Source organism: Osmerus eperlanus, chromosome 15 (genome assembly GCF_963692335.1).
Source record: "Osmerus eperlanus chromosome 15, fOsmEpe2.1, whole genome shotgun sequence".
Taxonomy (NCBI): domain Eukaryota; kingdom Metazoa; phylum Chordata; class Actinopteri; order Osmeriformes; family Osmeridae; genus Osmerus; species Osmerus eperlanus.
This window is the reverse complement of record NC_085032.1, coordinates 10,900,425-10,923,730: the sequence shown is the minus strand read 5'-3', so window position 1 is coordinate 10,923,730 and position 23,306 is coordinate 10,900,425. Positions and strand designations below refer to the sequence as shown.

Below are 23,306 nucleotides of genomic sequence, written 5' to 3'. Positions count from 1 at the left end.
TCAGAGGTTTTAAAGTCAAATGTAGTTTATAGTTTCCAGTTCATCTCTGCGTGAAAGACAGAGTGAGCTGTCCTGCTCTGCCTAACAGTTTACTGTGTTGGTTTTGGAAGGTTCTAGGTACACTCGGTGTGACTTTGAGGAGGGTTTATGTGACCTGCTAGCTGGTTCAGACACAGACTCTGTATGGACCAGAGGAACCCACATTTCAGGCTCTGGACCCAAACACAACCATGCCAACAACCAATCCGGTAAATACAAATTGTGCAACAAACTAAATGGCTATAAATGTGACACTGCCAAGTCTGAATTGTTAATTTAATTTTATCCTCATGTTCCTCCATCTTTGTTTTACTTTCGCTTCTTCTATTTTTCATTCACTCTATCTTACCCAGCTCATTACCTATTCCTCCAGAGCATTAGAGGACAGAGGTCCTTGGCCTACCTACTTAGTCCTGCCTTCCTGCCCTCTGAGTCTTGCAGGGTAATATTATAAAGCCTATTTATCCCTCTCTTGATTGGATTGCTGGTCCCACATCATATCTGAATGACTAATTGTGTGTCCTTCCTCCATAGTTGACCTTCTATCACCACTTGGGGAGGGTGAATGGAGGTCTGCAGGTTCTGACCCGATCACAGCCACTGGACCAGGATGTGCTGGTGTGGAGCCAATCAGAACCACATTCAGAACCATGGCAGAGGACTGTGACACATATTACCAGTCAGCACCAGTTCCGGGTCTGTTCCCACTCTGTCTCACCCTCTTCAACACTAGGCCATGGGTGTGCTATCCGTCCCTGTCTTTTCAAAAAGTTGAATTGATACTAGAAGTCAACATTGTTTGCTGACTGAGATTTGTAGCACAGATGAAATCACTTTCAGATCAATCAGCTGCGACAGGGTGTGTGATTATGCTAGTTTTCCAGTAATGGCATGACAGGTTGTTTCTCAGTACAGTAACTCAGAGTGCTATGTGATTTCTCCATCTAAAGAGAGTTCTACATCACCATGACACAACAAGTCACAGCTACTGTATAATACAGCACATTTATTCACCCAAGCCAGACCTACGAGTAAAGAGAAAAGCTCCAGGAGGCTAAAATCAGGTGGACTTTGACCTGGGCTAAAACATTAGTCTGATAGCTTGTACTCTGGGAAAAGATAATGGTTTACTTACATTTAGTCATTTAGCAGACGCTCTTATCCAGAGCGACTTACAGTAAGTACAGGGACTCCCCCGAGGCAAGTAGGGTGAAGTGCCTTGCCCAAGGACACAACGTCTTTTTTTAGCACGGCCGGGAATCGAACCGGCAACCTTCCGATTACTGGGAACACCTATGCTCTTTTATCCAACCACACTAACACCATTTCTATGCCACAAGCACACACACACACACACAAACACACACACAAACACACACACACACACACGCACACACACACAGAAGATGCAGACACACACACACACCACACCAGGAACACACCTGTGTCAGCATAAAAAGATATAGTGTGTTAAGATAAATATTGAATATTTGTGTCTGACAGGTGGTCGTTCGAGGGGAGATCTCTGCTGACAGCGGCCCCTCACAGGTCCTGGCCATCGATGACATTTCCTTTGGTGACGGCTGTGTGACAGTCCCCGGTAAGAGTGCCCTCTAATCTCGCTTCACTCTACACATCCTGCCGGGGGTAAAGTACAAAATGTCAATGCACATTCTGGAACAGTAGCTAACCTTTTCCAAGCTCTGATAACCTCAGGTCGACGTGAGCTAGGATGACTCCTTGAACTCAGCTTCAAGTACAGCAAATCTTTGTTAACTCTGCTTTGTCACAAAAGATGAAAACACGACTCTCTCTCTGATTCCCTTAGAGCATAGACCGTGAAACCCAACCCTGCACAGAGCTTCAATGTTTTGGTCACTTGTCATCCTAAGGCAGCTTTGCTTGTATATTATGATTCAGTGGTCTACAGGGTTTATACACTCCAGAGACCTCAGAATTATGGACCATCGTTTTCTTCAATCACTTTGACCAAAGTACTATTTCTCAACATGAATCAAACACCTGGGCATCTTTATAGGGGAACTTAAAAACGGCCATGATTCACCCAGTAGGATTTCAGTTTCTGCTCTCTGCGTCTATAAAGTAAATAAGGGGTTGTAACTTTTCTATAGAATTTCTAGTTTTAGCACTGGGCTCTTAGGCCTCAAGGTCCTAAAAATGTCTGTGCTGGATCTCTCTCCCAGGCTGTGGCAGTAACACTGTCTTGAACACTAGCATAGGTCTGTGAAGATCGAAGATTTGTCTGTCTGCCTGAGTCTCTGTTTGTCTGTTTGGATCTGCATTCCTGGGTATAGCTGTGTCTCTCTGTTTGTCTGTCTCTGTCTGTCTGTCTGTCTGTCTGTCTGTCTGTCTGTGTGTCTGTGTGTCTGTCTGTCTGTCTGTCTGTCTGTCCAGGTCTGCGTCTGTCTGCCTGGGTCTGCTTCCCTGCGTCTATCTGCTGCAGAGTGCGATCGGCTTGTTCTGACCAGCCTTGAATGTCTAAGTGGAGAGGGCAGGTCAAAGTCACCTCTCAGTTCTGTCCCTCTGCCTCCATCTGTCACAGGCTCCCCACAGTGAGCCTGCAGATCCCTCTGCTCCATCAAGGATGTGAACACCAAAGCCAGAAACACACACGCAGCTATTCAGTGCCGGGGAACGCTCATTGAACGCTGGCTGTTCGTGTCTCTCAGGTGTGCTTGTCTGGTGGTGCTCCTTCTCTACCACTAACCATGAATGACTCGGCATGATGGCATACCTCCTTTGCATCATTTAATCAGGGCTGAGGTGAAAAGAGGGATCTATTTAAAGATAGTTCGTGTCACATGAGATGGCTGCTGTGGTTGCGTAGAAGACAGAAGATGCTTTGTGGAGTGTCAAAGCTCAGGGACCCTCTGTCACTGCGTTCCCAGTCTCTTCTGCTTCAACACCGTGATGAAATATTTTAAGGTCATCAAGGGGATTTGTGGTTGGTGAGACCAAGTGTCGTTCAGCCTGTTGCATTGAGGTCACTTTGACTCAAGTCAGGGGTCGCTTGCGTGCGGCGTCCTGCACTGTCTGCAGGTGTGCCCTGCTGCATCCTTCCAACCACTTGCTTTAGGGAACTCATGCAGCTGCAGGTGGAGCCCTATTATAGCTGTAATTAAATGTCTGGCTTGTCATGTTGCTTACGTCTCTAACGACATCTAACAAGCTGTCATGTATTCACAGTTACAGTCTCCTTTTATGTCTTGTGGCTTTTATTATTCAGCTCAGCTTACAGAAGTGCTGGGGTGAAATATGAGCCCCCAACAGGTACAGAATCAGACTAAATGCTTTGCCACAAATTATGGCCTTACTACCATCCATAAAGACCCTGTGATTAAATGGTAACCATGGATACCGGGTGAAAACTGTTATTAACTGTGCCTCCAAAACCGAATTCTGTATTAAAAGTCATGGCATACACAGCAGTGTGTCAGATTTGACAGGTTTGTTGGAATCCTTATGAATTAACCTATCCTATTTCTTGCAGTTCTGTCTGTTTGGCCTGTGGGGTATTGAATGTTGGCTCTTCTTGTTTGCTACAGTAGCTTCGACGACTTCAATGTTTTCCACCAGATTGTGTTATTCACTGAAATTAAGTTTACAGTCTGTAAATATAAATCAACAAGGATCCATTCAGGAAAGAGGGCTACTTTAGTGAGTCACATTGTCCATGCTTACTTACAAGTAAACTTGTAAAAACAGAGAGAATCACATTGGTTAAGAGATGTAGGCTCATCTTTTGGATGGATCAAAACAACTTATCTTTCATTGGTCCCTTCTCTTTATGGTTAACTCCATCTGCAGTGCAGTCTATAACAATAGAACTAATGTACAACAGCAATAAAGAATGTCTAGGGATTCAGCTGCAGGCCTGTGTTTTTTTGCCTTGAGTGATTTCCCACAAAAAAGTCACTTAATGAACGTCTTGCATGACGTGCGTCAATGAAATCAACTTCCTACCCACATGGAGGGGCTTACTGTACATATAATGCTTTGCGCAATCAAAATTATTTCATAAAAGCCTGGATAGCTGCCAAGTCACAGTCATGTTGCACATTCAAATATATGTAAATTATTGTTGGAAATGTTTTCCAGTTCAGGACACTAGTTTGTACTCCTTCTTTGTCCAACCTGTGAGTGCTTTGTTTGTGTTCCCGGTCATAGACAGAAGTGTGGCTCCTCCCACCCCTGGGTGCCCCCCCTCCTGGTTCCCCTGTGGTCCCCCTGGGGTGTGTGTGGAGGACAACAAAGTGTGTGACTTCACCCCACACTGCCCAGACGGAGAGGATGAAGCCAACTGCTGTGAGTCCGTTCAAATCCAGGTTGTATTGAGGAAGACTGATCCATGCAACTTGTTTCATGGTTGTTTTATCTCTATCTCTTTCCCCGTATTGCAATGCAGCGTCTCACTGTGACTTTGAGGGGGGGTTGTGCGGCTGGTACGAGTTCACACAGGGGGATGGCTTCGACTGGGTCCGGGGGTCTTCTCCGGAGGTCCCACCCCACTACCAGAGTCAGGACCCCCCGCTGGACCACTCCACGAACAGCTCCAAAGGTAGAGAGACCACCTGAGGCAGCATCAGTCAAACACACACACATCTCTAGCCCATGATGTCTGAAAATAGCTTTCCTCCATCTCACAGTCTTAATCGAAAAAGCAAAGTGCCACGTTAGGCAGATAAGAGGCCGCTGTCGCCCTCTCAGTGTTGTTGCAGAGGAAATAAGGCTGGAAAATAATATTACTCACAGATTAAATCTATCACTTTTCCATGAAAAAGCCCCTGTTGGACCTTTTTCTGAGTGCAGAGATTTGATGGGAGAAACGCTTCCTCAGCTTTCTGGATAATAGAGAGGAAAGAGACATCTCGCCCACTCTCTCTCTTTCCCTTCCTCCATTTCTCTCTCTGTCTCTGCCTCTCTCGTTTCTTGCCTCCCTTCCTCCTGCTGTTTTTCCTTCCTCTCATTTTTTAGGATCTCTAATTTGATGGCAAGCTTCTCACATCGTTTTTTTACAGTTACGTTCCATCTGTGCCTCTCCCCTCCCCTCCCCCGCTCCCTTCCAGTCATACGTCCTCTTCTATATCTCCTGCCTTCATGATCTGGTTAGGACAAGCCGTAATGTGATGTCATGAAGTGCTCCCTCTTTATCCAGATGCCTTCTGTCTTTCCTCAGGTCACTTCATGTTTGTGGTGAAGAACAGCAGCAGCCTGCACCCCAGAGCGGTCCTGAAGGGACCTCGCTTCCAGCAGACCGCGCCCGACTGCACCCTGACCTTCTGGTAAGAACGAGCCCTGCTGGTACCCCTGTTGGAAATACTGACCAGAAGTGTCTGAAGCACTCATCTCTCTCTCTCTATGAGGACACCACGACACAGCAGAAACGCTCACCTATGATGTGCAGCATATCTATTTGTATTGCTTCATCTTGTTGGTATCCTTGGTATAATGAAGCACCCATCTGTGACTCCCCCCCCCCCCAATCGGCAGGCATTTTAACTCAGGTATATCGGTGGGGGCTGCAGACATGTACCTGCAAATCGAGGGGGTCGAGAACTCCACCATTTTATGGAGGACCTTATACAACCAAGGGAACCGCTGGAACAAGGTCACCGTCCAACTGGGACGCATCACCCAGCCCTTCCAGATCTCATTGGCAAAGATCAGCCTGGGCGTGTTCGATGGAGTTTCTGCCCTGGATGATGTCACCTTCCAGAACTGCTCCCTTCCCCCGGCGACAACGGAATGCCCTCTCTTCACACACTTCTGGTGCTTGCACAGCGGGGCCTGTGTGGAGCACTTGCAGCGCTGTGACCTGGTGGATGACTGTGGGGACGGCTCGGACGAGCAGGGCTGCTGTGAGTTGGACTCAGACACACAGACACACACAGACACACACACACAATGTCATGGTCCTAGCCTCATGATCCGTACCTGTCTCCTGGTCTTCTTGTTTGCTCCTGGTTTCCGTCAGCCCCAGAGCTGCAGTGTGATTTCGAACAGGGCCTGTGCAGCTGGACTCAGGAGCGGAGTGGAGCGGACATGTTTGACTGGAGCCAGATCCAGGGCCCCACACCGACCTTCAACACGGGTCCCATGAAGGACCACACCCTTGGCACCGTGAACGGGCACTACGTCTACATCGAGGCCTCCGCTCCTCAGGAGTTTAAGGACACGGCGGTGCTGGTGAGCCGGGTCTTCCAGCCCACGCCACGCCGCGCCCAGGGTCAACCCCAGCACCTCTGTGTGTTCAGGTTCCACTACCATATGTTCGGGTCCCATGTCTACCGACTGGCTGTTTACCTCAGAACTTCCAGCACCAGCAATGGTCACATGCTGTGGGTTCGCTACGGCAATCAAGACAACCTGTGGCACAGGAAGACCCTGTATCTCAACAGTGCCCGGCCCTTTCAGGTAAACTTGACAGAACACCAGGACTCCACAGGTCCATCGTCCAATGAGAAGGATTTTATAAGGTTTTATCTGTTTGTGTTGGCATGTTCACATTAAGAAGTTCAGTGATGTGGATTGGTTGGTGTGATGCTTTAAGAATCATTATGGTTCTTCTAATTTCACCTCAAAGAAACACATTTCTCCGGTAAAGCTGTGAAACCGCACCAACAACATATTCCCTACTAAACCAATACACCTAAGTTCAATATTGAATAAATCCAAATAGTGGCACATGTTCATTATTGTATCTTTTCAGCCATGAATATTGGATTTATGCTGTGAAGTTGTGAAGGAGTCATTAACATATTTGTGCAGTGGTGGAATCACTTTGTCCATTCCTCCCTGAATCTGCATATCATCCCCCTTTGGGCAATTGCAGTCTAGTTAAGACCATCAAGCTCCCTTCCAATGAGCATCATGTGTTAATTAACTCAGCATTGGCCTGAGGTGAGGTGGAGGCTCCCGTATCCCAGAATGCACGGCAGTGCTGCAATGAGGAGATGGGCCTACTGCTTAGGTTATGGCTCTCTGCTCAGTCGTTCAACCAGCAGCAGCATTGCATGATAGGTGTAGAAGTTAATTAAGTTGTGTCCCAAGGTAGTTTACTGTGGTGCTTGCTAATGAAGTTTCTTATAGCGAAAAGGCTTTTTATCCAGTCTTCCATAACATTCACGTCCACCCTAATGTGCGATGCCAATGCAAATGTGTGACTCATAAACACACATATCAATAATACATAAAGTGTTATTGAGTGATATGGATTATGGGAAATGGTGTCACTTTTCATGCAGATTGTTAGTTTGTGGCTTTGTGACCCTTAGGAGGCAGTAACGTTATCAAGCTCACCATAACCATCTGTCTAGGAGACACTGGAGACTCCCATCCAGCACTGTACCCCCACTCTGCTCTGCTCCCCTCCCTCAACCCACCCTCAACCCTCCCTCAACCCACCCTCAACCCACCCTCAACCCACCCTCAACCCACCCTCAACCCACCCTCAACCCACCCTCAACCCACCCTCACCCATCCCCTCTTTCTTTTTGGGACAGATCTTGGTGGAGGGCACAGTTGGTGATGACTTCAATGGAGACATCGCCATCGATGACCTGTCATTCCTTGACTGTGTCCCATATGAAGGTAATTTAGACCCTCCACACTCAACGTCACCCCGCTCTGTCCCGCTGTGTACTATGGGCTGTCACATTCAGGGTGTTTGTTTTACTTCAGGGGACCTGCCACCAGTGAGCCCTAGCCCCACCCCTACGCCTACCCCCACCATGACCCCCACGGCCCAGCCCCACAGCTGCCCCGAAGGGGAGTTTGTGTGTGGGGCCCCTGGGGAGTGTGTGGACCAGAGTAAGGTGTGTGACTTCAGACATGACTGTTCCGATGGCTCAGATGAGTTCAGTTGTGGTGAGTACTGCTACACCTCAGATGGAACAGCTATATGGTGAATATTAGTAAAGCTATTATAACTTTACCTCACTATTACGTGTGAACTCCAAAGGGCTGAGTTTAAACTTGTACCTAAATGAATAAACGTTCTCGCTCTGTCTCTCTATTTCTCTCTTTCTGGCTTTTCCCTTCCTTCCTCCCTCCAGTGAAGGAGGTGTGTGACTTTGAGGGGGGTGACCAGTGTGGGTGGACCATCAGCTGTCAGGCCATGTCCAACAACCAGCACTACTTCATGTGGCTCCCTGACCAGGGGGAAACCATTCACTACGGGGAGCAGTACCATCGGCCCGTCAACGACCACACCTTGTGAGCACTCTACATCGAACTTCCCTACACCCAACACATCTGGTTCTGGGTGGGGGATAGACACATTCTGCCTCAGAGTGTTGCTGTCCACTTTGCCGTGGGCACTGAACTAGAGTGGGCAGTGCAGCAGGGCACCTTTACTTGGTGTGATAGCTCATCTGAGGTCCTTGAGAACAAAGAGACAGATCAGAATGGTTGTTCCACTCCTGCTACCTCTACCTCACTACCCTCAATCTTACTATTCCCGTAATTTCATCTACTTGGACTGTGGGCCAGAGGGGCAGATGCAGTCATATCTCAGCCCTCAGTCCCATCAATTCCTGCTGTTGTCCTTTACACTTCCCTCGTGGCCAATCGATACTGCTTTGCCAGCTCTATGGGGAGAGAAGGGGAGCTCTGTGTTGTGTAAGCCCAGGGAAGGCTCTTCCCCCTGGGGGGCAGTGGGCTGGGGAGTAGGGGGGCAGGGGAATGGATTTTTTGGTGATGGGAGCTCATGGAGATGGATGAGACAGGCAAGAGATTCCCAGGGCCCCACTCACCCATGGTTCTTTGACTGACAGAATGTAAGGCTCAGCTACTAGGATCAAAGAGACTGGAATTCTCTTTGCCTCCGTAACTGTATGTGTGTATGCGTGTGCGTCTGTGTGTGTGTGTTCGCATGACTGTGTTATGAGAGACAGGTCTGGTGCTAGATAAGAACAGACATGTCTCATACTCTCTGGAGATGGACAAACATGCTCTTTCATTCCATTTCACGGTTGAGCAGAAAATAAAGATTGGAAACAGCAGTGCTTCCTGCTAAATTAGGGGGGTTTCGATTATAAGATTTGTAGAGGTGTGCAGAAAGTAAGGGGGAGCACACTTTTATTAATACTAGTTATACTAGTATCTCACTCGAGGTAGATATATATTGTACAAACAAACAGTGCAAAAAAAGATGAAACATCCTTCACCCGACACTTCATCAGGTGTAAAGTTAAATGTAAACAAGGTTAACCTTTGCCACCAGGGGCAGCAATGAGGGATGGTACATGTATGCTGACAGCTCTAATGGCGGCTACGGCCACATCACTGACCTCCAGACTCCTGTAATCTCATCCACTGGGCCCCAGTGCACCCTGGGATTCTGGTACCACATGAGTGGGTTCACCGTGGGAGCACTGCATGTGAGGGAACCAATCACGCTTCTTTAAAAGTAATCTCAGACAAGAGACTGTCAGTTGAATAATGGTTTGTATCACATGACCATGCTGTCATCATCAGGTGCTGTTGAAGTTGGGAAATGTTACCCACGAGGTGTGGTCGCAGACCGGTAACCAAGGCAACCAATGGAGACGTGGAGAGATCTTTCTGGGGAAGTCCAGCAACTTCCAGGTCTGTTGATCATCTTGCTACACAGAAGGTTAAGTCGGTCTGTCGGTCTGGGGTAAATGTTTGTTTTTATAGATATTGTATTCTCTGGTAGAGTATTCTGTGTCTGTGTTGCGTTTTATGAAGCATTTTTATGTCTGTGGAGCCTTGTGATTGGGTCAGCCCAAGTCATTCATTAAACAAAACCAGGGCCTGGACATTAGCACCGGACTTGTCATTTTAGCTCCACATAATAATGACCTTTGTGTCGGTATCCTCTGATATCTGCCAGCCTCCCTCCCTCCCTCTGTCTGGCAGACACAGCTCAACTCTTCAGAGGCCAATCAGTGTCCGGAATGACCTTTCACACCCCAGCATCATGTCTCCAACAGACGCTTTTTCACAATCAGAGAGACTCGCAGTGCCCTTTCTGTCTCTTCCAGAGAGCCCTTCAACAGACAGCTGCCCTTATAGTGTTGTCTGACCATCCAACTGTAATTAGAACTTTTGAATGGCTCTGAATAATGTTTGTTTGATGCCATACATGTCCAGTCTGTTGAAGGCCTTCTTGCAGTGACCCTTGGGAGACCCCTCGTTCTGGGTAGCTGTCACTCTATGAGGCTTGACTGTTTGAAGTCTTGAAGGAGGTCTGACAGGGGGGCTTGTTTCTATTGGTCAGGTGATGTTCCGGGCCAAGCGTGGAATCAGCTACCTTGGAGACGTGGTGATTGATGACGTTGCCTTCCAGAGCTGTGCCCCGCCCCTCCCCCCTGAGCTACCCTGTGGTCCTGAGGACTACGCCTGCGCCAACGGGCACTGCATCCCCCACGGCAACCTCTGTGACTTCATCGATGACTGTGGCGACGGCTCCGACGAGGACCTCTACATCTGCAGTGAGGCTTTTCTCCTGCCTGATCAAAAATGCCTCTCCTGCTGACCAGGGTTTCTTTGTGTCTTTTTACAGTAGAACGAAACCACTCCTCTCTTTCCTCTCATAGAGGGATTCAGCGGACGCTGCAACTTTGAGTTTGACCTCTGCTCCTGGCGCCAGTGCAAGGAGGATGATTTTGATTGGCTGTTAAAAGCTGGCAGCACCCCTACGGTTGGCACAGGGCCTTCCACAGACCACACCCTGCGAGACCCGTCTGGTCACTACCTCTACCTAGAGACCTCCTTCCCCCAGGCGGTCGGAGACTCCGCTCGCATCACAGGACCCCTCCTCAGCCACAGGAGCAAGCAGTGCAAGGTGGGTCAAGGGTCAAGGGTCAGGGGTCAGCGTCTAGAGGGCAATAAGTGAGAGGGGTCAACAGAAATCTGTCTGGATTTGTGGTTGAGTTGAAATTGAAGGTGAAGGATGGAGTTGAGGCTGGAGGTGGAAAAGTCAAACCCAGTTTGAAGACGAGGGATCAGTTTTATAAGATAATTAGGTTGTAAAGATCAAACATGCTTGAAGGACAATGTCAGTATTTCCCCTCAGACCAGATAGGAAGGCAGGTTTATCACCCTCTCTCTTCTCAGTCATACTGAGCCAGTCTTACATCATCCTGTGTGTGTACGTGTGCGTGAACCTACCTCCTGACTGACTGCTCCTGACAATGTGTAGCAGTGTCTGGTTTCATCCCAGGGAAGACCTGTCAATCAATCTCAAAATATAGCTGACAGACTCCAATTACTCGAAATTGGAGGGAGGAGAAAAGAGGAGAGTTGAAGAGCAGAGCAGAAGATAGGAGATGAATGAAGAAGAGATGAGATGAGGGAAGGGGATAAGAGGAGATGAAGTAGTTTGGTTGCAGCAACAGCAGCTGCCTCTATTGTCCTGCCTTTGCCTCACTTCTCTGGCCCAGTGTCAGGTGACATTTGGAGGAGAGTCATTCTGTAGAACTCGTTTTCCAGCCTGTGTTGGAGAAGCTGGCTTTGTGGGCAGGTCTTAACGAATACAGGAAATGAAGAGGGAAGCAAATGGGTCTACTGGGAGGACCAGTCTCATGAAAACTAATTACCTCTACAATAATAGGCTTCAACTTCCTTCTCTTGGTCTGTGGTTAGGAGACCACTGTTTTTCATCCACTAATCAGGGTGCAGCAGAAAGTCTGTGGTAATTGTAAAGCATACTGTGACTCTCATGTTTATCATTCACCCAGACTTTTTACAACTTTGCGTTGGACTATTCTGAATGTACAATGCACGAACACTTTGACCCCGAAAACCAGTATGGGTTTCTCACATCATCAGATCAGATCACGTCATACAACATGACACACCGTACCATATTATATCCTATCGTTGAATATCATACCATCTCACATACCATATCTTCTTAGATCCGCTTCTACCTGCACATGTCTGGAGTCGGCATCGGATCCCTCCACGTTCTCCAGGTGACCTCTTCCCCTCCCCTGCTGCTCCTCAACCTGACGGGAGACCAGGGGAACTACTGGCAGCGCAGGGAGATCGCGCTGGCCTCCCACGTGGACTTCCGGGTCATGTTCGAGGGCACGGTCGGCCACACCGCTAAGGGGGACGTCTGTCTGGATGACATCACCTTCTCGTCTGGATGTCTGCTCTCCTCCTCCTCTCCAGGGGAGCCTCCGTCACCTCCGGGTAAACTTCAGAGTCCTCCTCTCCTCATTGTCCTTATGCCTTAGTGAGCTTTCGCAGGCCAGTGGGAGCCATTGGGCTGAAGTCTGTCCATAAACACCTCAGTGACTAAGTGGGCCCAGAAGACAGAAACGATTAGGGGTATGGTCTAGCCAAGCAGAACTGGTTGACTCAACAAGACTGGAGCTTTTTCTGTTTCTGCTTTTTCTGGGCCTCTCCTGTAGCATTCATCCACCAGGGGGCAGTGTGCTCTTCAGGTTGGCCAGGGGTTTGTGGCAGAGGGCAACAGGGGCAAACAGTAAGGATGGCATTTACTGTATATGCTGACAAGTTTACTAACGTTTCTTCAGATCCAGAGAAAGGACTGACAAGGGGGGGGGGCAGGAAGTATGTCCTTTTTACAGCAGTAGTGTAGCTTGAAAGGAAGCAGCCATTAGTCGCAGCCAACAGCTTTTCTCCTCTGGAGAATGTTGTGAATGTGTGTTCATTATTGGCTGTGAGCCAGTATGGTTACCTAGACAGGAGAGGGATGTCCTCCTGTCTTCCAGTAAGGCTGTGTGGTAGAGCTGATTCCTTCTGGTCGTCTGCACCTGAAGAGGAACAAAGAAACTGGAGAGACTTATTCCCCTTTCTCTGCTTTAATTACTGCCCCCCCAGCCCCTCATCACGCCTCATCTCCCTCTCTAGTACCTCCCCAACCCTCTCTTTGACCCTGTCGCTGGAATGCCTGGCTCAGAACCATCGCGGACTCCCGAACAACGTCCACCCCCACCCCTCCGCCCGACCGCCCGCCCACCCCACACCCTCCACTCTCCTCACTCTCTCATCTAATCCCCCTCCCCCGCTCCCCCACCCTCTCCTCCTCCACATACAATAGGAGCTTAAGGTTCCACTTCTTTGTCCTCCTAAGCCACTGAAAGAGAAACTAATACATCACTGAGATGAGATGTTTTCACTTTGGTTACCCTCCACTTTCCAAGTGAATTCCACTTCCTTGTGAAGGAAGGAAGTCACAAGACTTGTCCACGAGTACAGCTGTCTCCTTTATTTTTTCGAACACTGTTTTCAGATGATGAAATTACACTTCTAAGAATGCATTGATTCTTCTGGGTCATGCAGGAACTCATATGGTGGGAGATAATCTACTGTAGCATTTCTGGAGCGCTCTTCAGCTTAACCTCTCGATGGAATGGTGCTCTGCTCCTCCACTGTCTGACCCTTGACCCCTGACCGTTGATAGCTGCTGTTCATGATGTATGGGGGTGAAAAGGCATGGCAAACATATCAGCCAACCGACCCCAAGATTGCTCTGGCTCCCCCCTGTCTTCATATGGAATCCATTACACTCAACACCATCACCCATCACCCAAGACTGTAATGAACTGTGATTTAAACTGGCTTTGGGAAAAGCAGATTCAATCATCCTTGCTTGTATTTTATGTTTTCAATGTGTGGTGAATTGTGTTTCCTGTGGCTTACTGTGTGGGGTTCGTGTGTGTGCTATGTGTGTGTTCACTGCAGGGCCCTGTCTGCCAGGACTCCTGCAATGCAAAAATGGCCGGTGTTTTAGTCCGAAGCAACTCTGTGACTTCACAGACGACTGTGGCGACGGCACAGATGAAAAGGATTGTGGGACTTCCTGCACCTTCGAGAACGGTCGCTGTGGTTGGAAGAGTTCCCTGGCTGATAACTTTGATTGGACTTTGGGTGGTGGCTTTGACAAAAGCGTTCACCCACCATTTGACCATACTCTAAACAACGAGAGAGGTAATAACTAAGTGTCATGACTTGCATTTGAATGCAGATCAAGATGTTAAAAATCCCCTCTGTCACTTTGGATAAAAGTATCTGCTAAGTATGCATCAATATAATTATTGTGTCATACTTTAGTTCTGTGAGAATTCAAGTGAATGGAATGGCTGTAGCTTGTACATTCTTTATGCTATTGCTAATACAGACATGCTGTATATCTAGATACACACTCAAGCCTTGGAGTTTCTGATAGTTGCAAAACTTTTTTCCCCTCCTAAGTTTGGAGGTTTAATCATTGCATTGTGGGGTACCTATCTGGCACTGTGGGGTGACACCAAGGGCAGTGTCACTGATTGGATTCTGACCCGCATACCCCTCTCCCTCCCACCCCAGTGACCTCAGTGTAATTTGTCCCCAGAGGCTCAATGACCCTGATGAGAAAGAGACTGGATGCTTATTGGTCAGGCTAACCTTCGCTGTCCATTTCTTCCCATCCTCTTTCTCCTCTCATTTCTCCTTTTTCTTCCTCCATCACACATTCCTTCTTTCTTTGAAACCCCTCTTTCTCTCCATGCCCCTTTTCTCCCTTCCTCTCTGTCTTGCTGTGTATCTATTTCATATGAAACTATCAATCCCCCTCCACCAAACGCCCACCCCCCTAGGACATCTTGTCTATCTGAAGGCCACTCCCGTGGGACTGAAAGGAGACAAAGCTCACATGAGGAGTTCCCCATGGAAGGAGTCCAGCTCCATCTGCAAGCTTCGTTTCTGGTACTACATCTCCCAGAAGGCATCAGGCACCATCCGCTTACTGGTCAAGGTAAGAGGTCTGTCTCTGGGAGGTCTTGTTCAACCATATTATCTACAAACTGTTCTGTGTGTCATAACAACATGCACTGTTTATGTCACAGTGACATTGGTCAGACCATAGACATATATATATGTCTATGGGTCAGACAGTTTCAGAGTGCTCCAGTCTGAAAAATAAGCAGTGGCTGCCATGGTTACCCAACCCAGGCATGGTGTTATTTCTGTCTAATAATTCTGGAATAAGAGGCCCGTCTGTAATAGTCAGTGGAGAGCAACTGTCCATTTGCCATGCTCTCAATTATGTTGCTAAGTACAAACCAGCAGGCTGGCACTGGATGCCAGGCCGTGTGTGCCCTGGCTGGATGTGTGCAGGTCAGGCAGAGCCTGGAGGGGGGGGGGGGGGTGGCGGGGGGGGGGGGGGGGGGTGGAGGGGGGGGGGGTGGAGGGGGGGGGGGTGGAGGGGGGGCGGGGGGTTGCTGCAGGGGGATTGCAGCCAGTCAGTGCTACTGTGCCATCTGGACCAAGGGTACCCCAGTAGAACCGCCTACCCCCTACCCCCATGAGCCTTCATCCTTTGCCAGTTCTGAGGGCTTCTAATAGTCAAGCACACCTTCATTTATTTAACCTTGTACAAACACACATGTTTAATTGAGTGGGACCACAACAGAAGCTCTGTCTGTCTTCCTCTCTCTGCTGACTGGTTTGTTTACTCTCAGACTTGATTAGACTCTGTAAGAGTGGTGCTCAAGGTTAAGGTGCGGCACATCTTTGGTTCAGCAGTTGTTTTTACTCTGTGTATGCGTGCGGGTGTGTGTGTGTGTGTGTGTGTGTGCGTGCGTGTGCGTGCGTGTGATTCCCTATCTCCATTCGGAGCAATTTGCAAGGCGGGACAGGGAGTCATCATGTAAATTCCATTTAAAGCTCTTCTTTTCCCCTCAAGTAGCGGTGCGTCATGTTAATGCTGCTGACTGCTTCTGCTAAGTGATGAGGAAGACAGTAACACTCTTACCTACCACCATATCATACATTTTCTTTTACACAAACACTGTTAAAACAAATCCCTTCAAGCAAATAGAACATTCAGAGTATGTCCTAATATTGTAGTATTAATGCAAGTCACACACACAGAGAACAGAGTATTGTAATACAGAGCGTAGAGCACATTTGCTCCTGTGTGGCGCTGACTCACCTCCCATCTGACTATATCGCTTCATTATCTAAGCTTCATCGATCAGATGTTGAACTGCTGCCCTGGCTGTTCGCCCTGACCACGAGACTTCTGTCTGCCTGCACCTGACTCTGGCTCCCTGGCGGTGATATCCTTGCCACAGCAAGACAGACATGAGAAGGACCACAAGGCACTTTGTGATGGGTCCTCTCATGGAGGTCGGAACGCACTAGATGTGACCTTCAAGGAAGGTCACGATTGGTTGAGGAAATGAGACAAGGGGATTGGTTGACTCTGTGGTGGTTGTGGATTTAAAGGTCATCGTGTGATCACACCAGAGGAAGGAGGGTGTGAATGAGGACTAGTGAATCAGTGTAGAGTCAGTTTAGATGTTTTGATAACATGGTTGTTGGAGTGTGAATGGCATGTCAGTTAGCATCAATGTTGGAAACCCAGAGTGTAGACATTATCACACACATCTGAATGTTGACTTGCCCAGATGTTACTCTTAAAATCTGCTCTATTAACAGTGCATTGATATTTCAAAAGGTTATATTGACACACACACACACAAACATTTGCTTGTGGTTCATTGTGTATATTGATTTTGAACACACATATTGTGTAAAGTGATGTCTGAAAATGCTCAAAGTCTGTTGGGAAGCTTTCCAAGTTTGGCTTCACAACTTTGCATCCCTTTTGTTAGCCGAAGAGCAGAAAAAAAGTGGATGTACTTTGGATTGAAGGTGAGCTGACAACCAAACGACTGCCAACACTCCCATAAAATGAAAAAGCCATGAATATAAATTGGATTTTGGCTTACCAAGACATTCAATATACTAAGACATTAGGGGAGATGTCAATGGAATATTTATTCTGAGGTGATATTACAACTTTCCCAGTTCATTTAGACTCCTGGAATTGTCATCGGTGATACTGAAATAAAGTTATGTAACTCTACGTCCTCTCTGATTTAGGCACAAAGTGGATTTGCGGTCTCACTGCCAGATTATGATCTTAGAAAATGATCTTTCAAATTGATCTGATCAGCACCCCGATTGAGATGGCATTGAGGCATCAAATCACAGGTCACAGCAGACACTCCTCAGTACTGCACTACTGGTATGTAAAGGTCCAGTTCGCTTCCAATATCCCACATAAACCTGGATAAATATTTCAACGAGACAAGATATTAATACAGGCTTTACCATCCCAGTAACAAGATTATTCTAACAAAGACTCCATTGGCAGAGGACTAGAAGAGTCCAAGAGACAGAAAGTGCGGTTTACCCCAGGGGGCCAGTTTAATAAGCTTTCAAACTGCTGAGCAGAACACGACATTGCTTGTCCTCTGTTTTGAGTAGATTAAGTCCAGCCCCTTCTCTCTCTCCTGTCTCTGCAGTGTACTGCACCCTTTGGCAGAAACATATTTACAGCTGATTAGCTAGTGTTATAGTACAGGCCTAAGGTTACCTTCATGTTTTGTTGTGATACACTCAGTACTAGTACAGAGGGAGGTCAGATATGGATACACATTCTGTCCCTACAGGGACTAGATAGCCTAAATCCATGATGTCACTAGTAACTGCTGAGTCACTGCTATTTTTAGTGTTTATCAAAGTCTATTATCTCCTTTGAAGGAACAACTTGAATCCTTATAATTCCAGATGGGGGCCATCCCAATGTAATAAGAAGATACAAATGAAGATAGTTTCTGTGTTTGCATCATTGTCAGCATTGTCTCTACTCTCAGACACTCAATTACTGCACAACTCCAAAATCCATATCCCCTCTGCCTCCATCATGGGAGTCCTCTCAGTCTGTACGAGGCCTTCCTCGCCCCTGTAACCATCAGGCCTCCATTAAGTGGTTTGGCAGCGGCTTCTTCAGCAGGTCTGTATGTAGACCCAAGATAAAACAGGCGCTGATGCATATCTCTAAATGGTCTGATGTACATCCCAATAGGACACGCTACAATGAGTGTTACTGTCGACTGTAAATAAGTACCATTTTTCACTTTTGTGATGACACTATCCTCCACTATCCACTATCCACTAAAGAGGATCCTATGACACTATCTTTAATCGTGTGAGTTGACAGTGTACCAGTCAGATCTAGAAGAAAATCATCTTTAAATTAAAAGATAACTCAAGGCTCTATTTTGCTGTCTGGATAAATGACTTGCAAAATCCTTGCAGTTGAGACACTGGTGTGTAACATAGCCATAAAGGAGCCTTGAAGTTATTGTACACACAGTTTGTTTCACAGCTTTATTAGTTGTGATGAAGGGCCTGGACAGCCCTATGGGAACAGACAGAGGATTTACTGGTAATACATTGAGCCTGGGCTTTAATGCCTTCCATATGTGTCGTAATGAAACGAATACAGTTCATTCAGACCAGAGATGTGTTTGAACATGAGTGCCTGGTCTGAGGGTGAGAGCCAAATGTCCTTCCAATGTCATTACAATGACCACTCCACAATGGCCTCCTTGATTCCAGGCAGCGTAGCTCCTTCTACGAGTCACTCTGAGCTCCATGTGTAGTGTCTTACTGTGTAAAAGCACTAAGTGCTACAGCTTTGAATAAGCTTCCCTGTTTAAGGCTTGGCTTGCCCTGTCACTTCATTCCACCTCCTTTATTCTCCACTTCTTTTTTCTCTCCTCTTCTGTACGTCTTCTACCCCTCTCGACAGACAGAGAACGCTCTGACGGAGGTGTGGAGCCGGACAGGGAACCAGGGAAAGCAGTGGAACCGAGCAGAGGTTCCTCTGAGGAAACTGAGAGACTTTGAGGTGATCTTCGAAGGGGTTCGTTCTGCAGACCTGGGCGGAGGGGCCTCCCTGGATGATCTGGAGTTTCTAGACTGTGCCCCCAGTGAGTAACACACACTGTACTACATCAACTATTTATTGTTTCCCTTGACTTGGGATATGACTTGGCATGGATGGCGTCTCATATGATAAGGATCTAAGACATTAAAAGATTTATAGAAAGAGCTAATTGGAAGCAAATTGAGTTAATTCACTTATCCTCTTCAACTATAAGATATGAGTTTATGATTACCATGCGTGAACACAGCCTAATTACATTTCAGTCGTGTCATTGACAGTTCCTTGGAACTGAAGTTGAAGCCATGAAATTATACGTTTGATGTTGTGAATTGAACAGTACCTGCGGCCATCCTTGAATAATGTGGATTAAATGAGATTATGCTTCTCTGGCAGCTTTTAAATGTGCTCCTCTAGTTGCCCTGCAAGCCAACTGCCATTCAGCCGTGCATTGAAGAGATCTCCTTTTGCTACAAACTTGTTTTGCTACTCAGTCAGGAACCTTTTCTTTTTGACGAATGTGGCAACCATATGCCATACATACACACACCCACATACTTGTGTACACACACACACATACACCCACATACAGGGGGTGACAGGGGATCACATGTGCTCTTTCTAGATGTTTCTGTCATAGACCGATGTTTCACATTAGTTGAACACGGTAAGAAGGCCCTGGCAGAGGTCTATCCAGAAGATGGCAACTGGCCATACCTCTGCTGTGCTCCCCTCTGAAGCTCACACACACTCTCTCTCCCTCACACACACAAACACACACACATACTTACATTGTTGCATGGTGCACATGCAAAATAGGTTTGCCAGCAGTTCCATTTTTGCAACCTCAAGCAACTATTTGTCTTTCTCACTCTAATGGGACATTGTTATCCTCACGGCCACACACACACACACACCCACACACTAACGCACACATCACACACACACACACACGTCTTATCCGGTTGATCCCTGTCTGGGATGTTCTATCTTTTCTCAAACAAGGCTGCGCAGCAGGAACAGTGTTTGATGGCTGTGGCCTAGTCTGCGGCTGTTTACTCTGCTATGGCTGTTCCTGTCCTCTGGAGCCAAACAACAAACAGATAGGGGAGAGATTGAGGCGAGCAGAAAGAGAAAAGTGGTACCAGAGAGCAAGGGAGGTAACAGAAGAGAAAGAGAGAGTTCTATCACCCAGGGCTGCTTCTCAACGTTCTACTTCTCTCGGTTGGAAAGCACAGCCCCCCTGACTCACTGTGATATACTGCATCTGCGTCACAGCTGTCAAGTCCACCAACGCTAAAGTCTCAATACTTGACACCGGAATCACACCTCGAACTCAAGCGAGTGATGGGATACGAGTGGCCCTCCTGTAGGGTTGTCTCTTCTCGTTGTGACTGCGTCTTTACGCGTGTGTGCGTGCACGTGACTGCGTGTGACTGTGTGCGTGTCTGTGACCGTGTGTGTGCCTGTGACACGTGTGTGTGTGTTTTAGATGCCGTGGTTCCTGACTCCTGTCCGGACGTCACTGACTTTGTGTGCGGCAGCGGTGACTGCTTGGAGGCCCGTCTGGTGTGTGACAGCAAGGCTGATTGCGAGGACGGCTCAGACGAGCGATACTGTGGTGAGGGCTTGGAACCCTGAGCTGTCCAATCACTTTCCCACCACAACGTGGACATCAATTTAGATTATCCCCTTCCATTACACCTGTCTTGTTAGCTCTTTACTTTTATCTCCTCCTCTCTCACACACTCAATCCCTATTCCAACCTCTTTCTTTCTTTGCCACACTTGCTTGTTCCCATCCCTCTTTCCCCGCCTCCCAGACCACATATTAGGCCTTCCAGGTGCCTGTAACTTCAACATGCCCGAGGACCAATGGGAAGACACCTGCCAGCTGTCTCAGGACCCTGGCAATGACTGTGATTGGAGGATTGGCCAGAAGAGTGACACTCCCGGGACGGGACCTAGCGGTGACCACAGCCCTGGTAAGTCTGCCCCATACAGCCCCAGAGTACCGTCACAGTAGAGTAGCAAAGAATAGAATAGATTAAAATCTGTGGAATAGCAGAATAGCAGAGGCCAAAAGTCTCACTAATCTCTTGGGCTGCAGGTAGATGGCTTTTCCCAGCCCCTGGTCTGCTGTTAGATGGTGCCTAGCAACAGGCAATCTCCTGGTGTGGATTTGGAGCTGCTCTCGGAGCACTGAGGCAGATCAGTGATGTTCCCAGAGCCATGAGAGGATTTCCTCCCAGGAAATTTAGGCATTCTTCTGTTTATTGGCAACTCAAAGGGTGTTCATCGGATATTTGGGTTTGTTTACCGTGGTAGGATAGTGTAGTGAGTAGTTGGAGATAGGAGGTGCATGTGTGTGTGGGTGTTCCGTGTTTCACACTGTAAAAAGACAGTTATCTAATATGTGACACAATACATAATAGATTGACCCATTAACTCGACAAGGACAATGTTGTTTTGTAAGAGGGATGGATACAGTTTTCCTCTGTCGAGCCATGATATGACAAACACGTCCTCGATCAAACATACACGCACACACTCACCCCAGGGAGGGGCTACTCCACACATTGTATTGATCGCAAAGATACATGCAGTGGAGGCCTGTCTGGTACGCTCTGGTGTCCGGGTTGACCTCATGACCCCTCTGTGAAGCATATCGATAGGCTCGGACAGTATCACACACACACACACACACACACATAAATGGTTTGGAGGCACGCTGTGAGACCATAGCACAAAGAGGACCCGAAACACACACAGAGGGACACCCACAGGTTGCATCATCACTGGTGTCCAGAGATACAGGGTCCAAAGAGGTCCCATGAAAGAATCCACAGACAAATCCAAGTTTATGGTGGAGGGAGAAGGACACGAGGGAGCAAGCCCTCAGGACCCTGTGCTGTCTGGTGGACAAGCCCTCAGGACCCTGTGCTGTCTGGTGGACAAGCCCTCAGGACCCTGTGCTGTCTGGTGGACAAGCCCTCAGGACCCTGCGCTGTCTGGTGGACAAGCCCTCAGGACTTTGTGCTGTCTGGTGGACAAGCCCTCAGGACTCTGTGCTGTCTGGTGGACAAGCCCTCAGGACTCTGTGCTGTCTGGTGGACAAGGTGGTCTTACAGTCCCAAAGGTTTTCTAATGTACAGAAAATTCCGCTTCCAGTTGATTCCAGTTGATTCCTTTGTTCTGGCTTCACCCCTCTGGTGTCTCCTCTCTGGTGTCTCCTCTCTGACCTCCCCTCGAAGACAACACTTCAGTCATTTGTAACACAATGCTAAGCACTGCATGACACAACACAAGGTAACAAAAGGCCTTTCAAAGCAACACAGTAGTCTAATTTTAGACACAACACTAACTTACATGATTCAACTTTCAAGTCTTCAGACTGGTTTCTGGGCTGTTGCATCAGTGTGAGGATGTAAGAGAGTGGCAGCATGTACTTATGGAACTTATCCTTGCGGGATGCTATATGTCTGGAAACCCTTCACTGGAGCTATCCTTGATCACTGATACAGCCAGTGTATGTGTGTGTGTGTCTATGTATGTGTGTGTGAGCGTGTTCATGTGAGGTTGTGTGTATGTACATACTTATGTGTGTGTGTTTATCTTAATCAGACGGAGGGGGGAGGTACCTGTACGTCCACTCAGCCATTCAGAGGGAGGGGGACATCGCCACGGTGACGACGCGACACCTGTTCCCGGCCAGTATCGGCCTGTGCCACCTGCGCTTCTGGTTTCACATGCTTGGTTCTGAGAAGATGGGTACTCTAAAGGTGAGACCAACACCACTGCCACGCCTCTCCTGAGAGATACCCCTCCCTACTATTTTGAATCATGTTGAGCCCTCGTTTGTAGGATAAGTTTTCCTGACCAAGAATAAGATTGTCCTCTTGAAACTTCCCCTTCCTTCCTGATTGACCTACATCTCAGTGTTTCAGCTTACTAGCTGGCTACACCAGTCAGAGGTAGTCTCATCTATTTTATCTCACTTGTGCATCTCTGCCCTGTATGCACATTAAATTACATTTGTGAATGTCATGACGTGACAGCTTACAGCACGTCCATAGTATAGAAGGGCAGGCAGACAAACAAACAGAAGGACAGCCCTCCAGACACACAGACACACAGACAGACAGTGTCTGACCTGGTGCTCATACCTGTTTCTGGGTTTTGTCAGGTCTTCACCCTGGAACCCAGTGGAACCAGTCTGCTAATGTGGGCCTCCAGCGGTAACCACGGAGACCAGTGGTCCTACGCCAACGTTATAGTGTCCAACCCGGGGCCGTTCAGGGTACGCTTCCAGGCCGAGGTGGGCGGAGACATCTGGACGGACATCGCCCTGGATGACATCTCCTTCACGCCCGAGTGTACAGTTGGAGGTAGGTTATCTCTTTCCATCGCTGTCTGTGTTTCTGTCCTTACTCTCTCCCCTCTTCTCTCTCTATTTCTCTTTCCCTCTCTCTCTTTTTCTCTCTCACAGTCATCAATCCCTACCTTTTCTCTTTCTTCTTTTCTCA

At 47.8% G+C, this 23,306-nt stretch overlaps 1 protein-coding gene across 1 annotated transcript in view; it reads left to right on the top strand.

Moving 5' to 3' along the window:
• Nucleotides 1-23,306, top strand: part of malrd1 (MAM and LDL receptor class A domain containing 1) — a 31,661-nt gene that overhangs the window by 423 nt on the left and 7,932 nt on the right. The window contains exons 2-25 of the mRNA XM_062480150.1: nucleotides 111-248; nucleotides 393-481; nucleotides 574-735; nucleotides 1,543-1,639; nucleotides 4,228-4,365; nucleotides 4,466-4,618; nucleotides 5,237-5,342; nucleotides 5,551-5,918; nucleotides 6,035-6,474; nucleotides 7,563-7,650; nucleotides 7,741-7,926; nucleotides 8,115-8,274; nucleotides 9,284-9,440; nucleotides 9,538-9,648; nucleotides 10,304-10,517; nucleotides 10,623-10,870; nucleotides 11,946-12,225; nucleotides 13,744-13,989; nucleotides 14,637-14,794; nucleotides 18,647-18,827; nucleotides 20,274-20,402; nucleotides 20,604-20,765; nucleotides 22,405-22,562; nucleotides 22,967-23,168. Coding sequence (XP_062336134.1) covers nucleotides 111-248; nucleotides 393-481; nucleotides 574-735; nucleotides 1,543-1,639; nucleotides 4,228-4,365; nucleotides 4,466-4,618; nucleotides 5,237-5,342; nucleotides 5,551-5,918; nucleotides 6,035-6,474; nucleotides 7,563-7,650; nucleotides 7,741-7,926; nucleotides 8,115-8,274; nucleotides 9,284-9,440; nucleotides 9,538-9,648; nucleotides 10,304-10,517; nucleotides 10,623-10,870; nucleotides 11,946-12,225; nucleotides 13,744-13,989; nucleotides 14,637-14,794; nucleotides 18,647-18,827; nucleotides 20,274-20,402; nucleotides 20,604-20,765; nucleotides 22,405-22,562; nucleotides 22,967-23,168 — 4,371 coding nt within the window. The remainder of the gene's footprint in view (nucleotides 1-110; nucleotides 249-392; nucleotides 482-573; nucleotides 736-1,542; nucleotides 1,640-4,227; nucleotides 4,366-4,465; nucleotides 4,619-5,236; nucleotides 5,343-5,550; nucleotides 5,919-6,034; nucleotides 6,475-7,562; nucleotides 7,651-7,740; nucleotides 7,927-8,114; nucleotides 8,275-9,283; nucleotides 9,441-9,537; nucleotides 9,649-10,303; nucleotides 10,518-10,622; nucleotides 10,871-11,945; nucleotides 12,226-13,743; nucleotides 13,990-14,636; nucleotides 14,795-18,646; nucleotides 18,828-20,273; nucleotides 20,403-20,603; nucleotides 20,766-22,404; nucleotides 22,563-22,966; nucleotides 23,169-23,306) is intronic.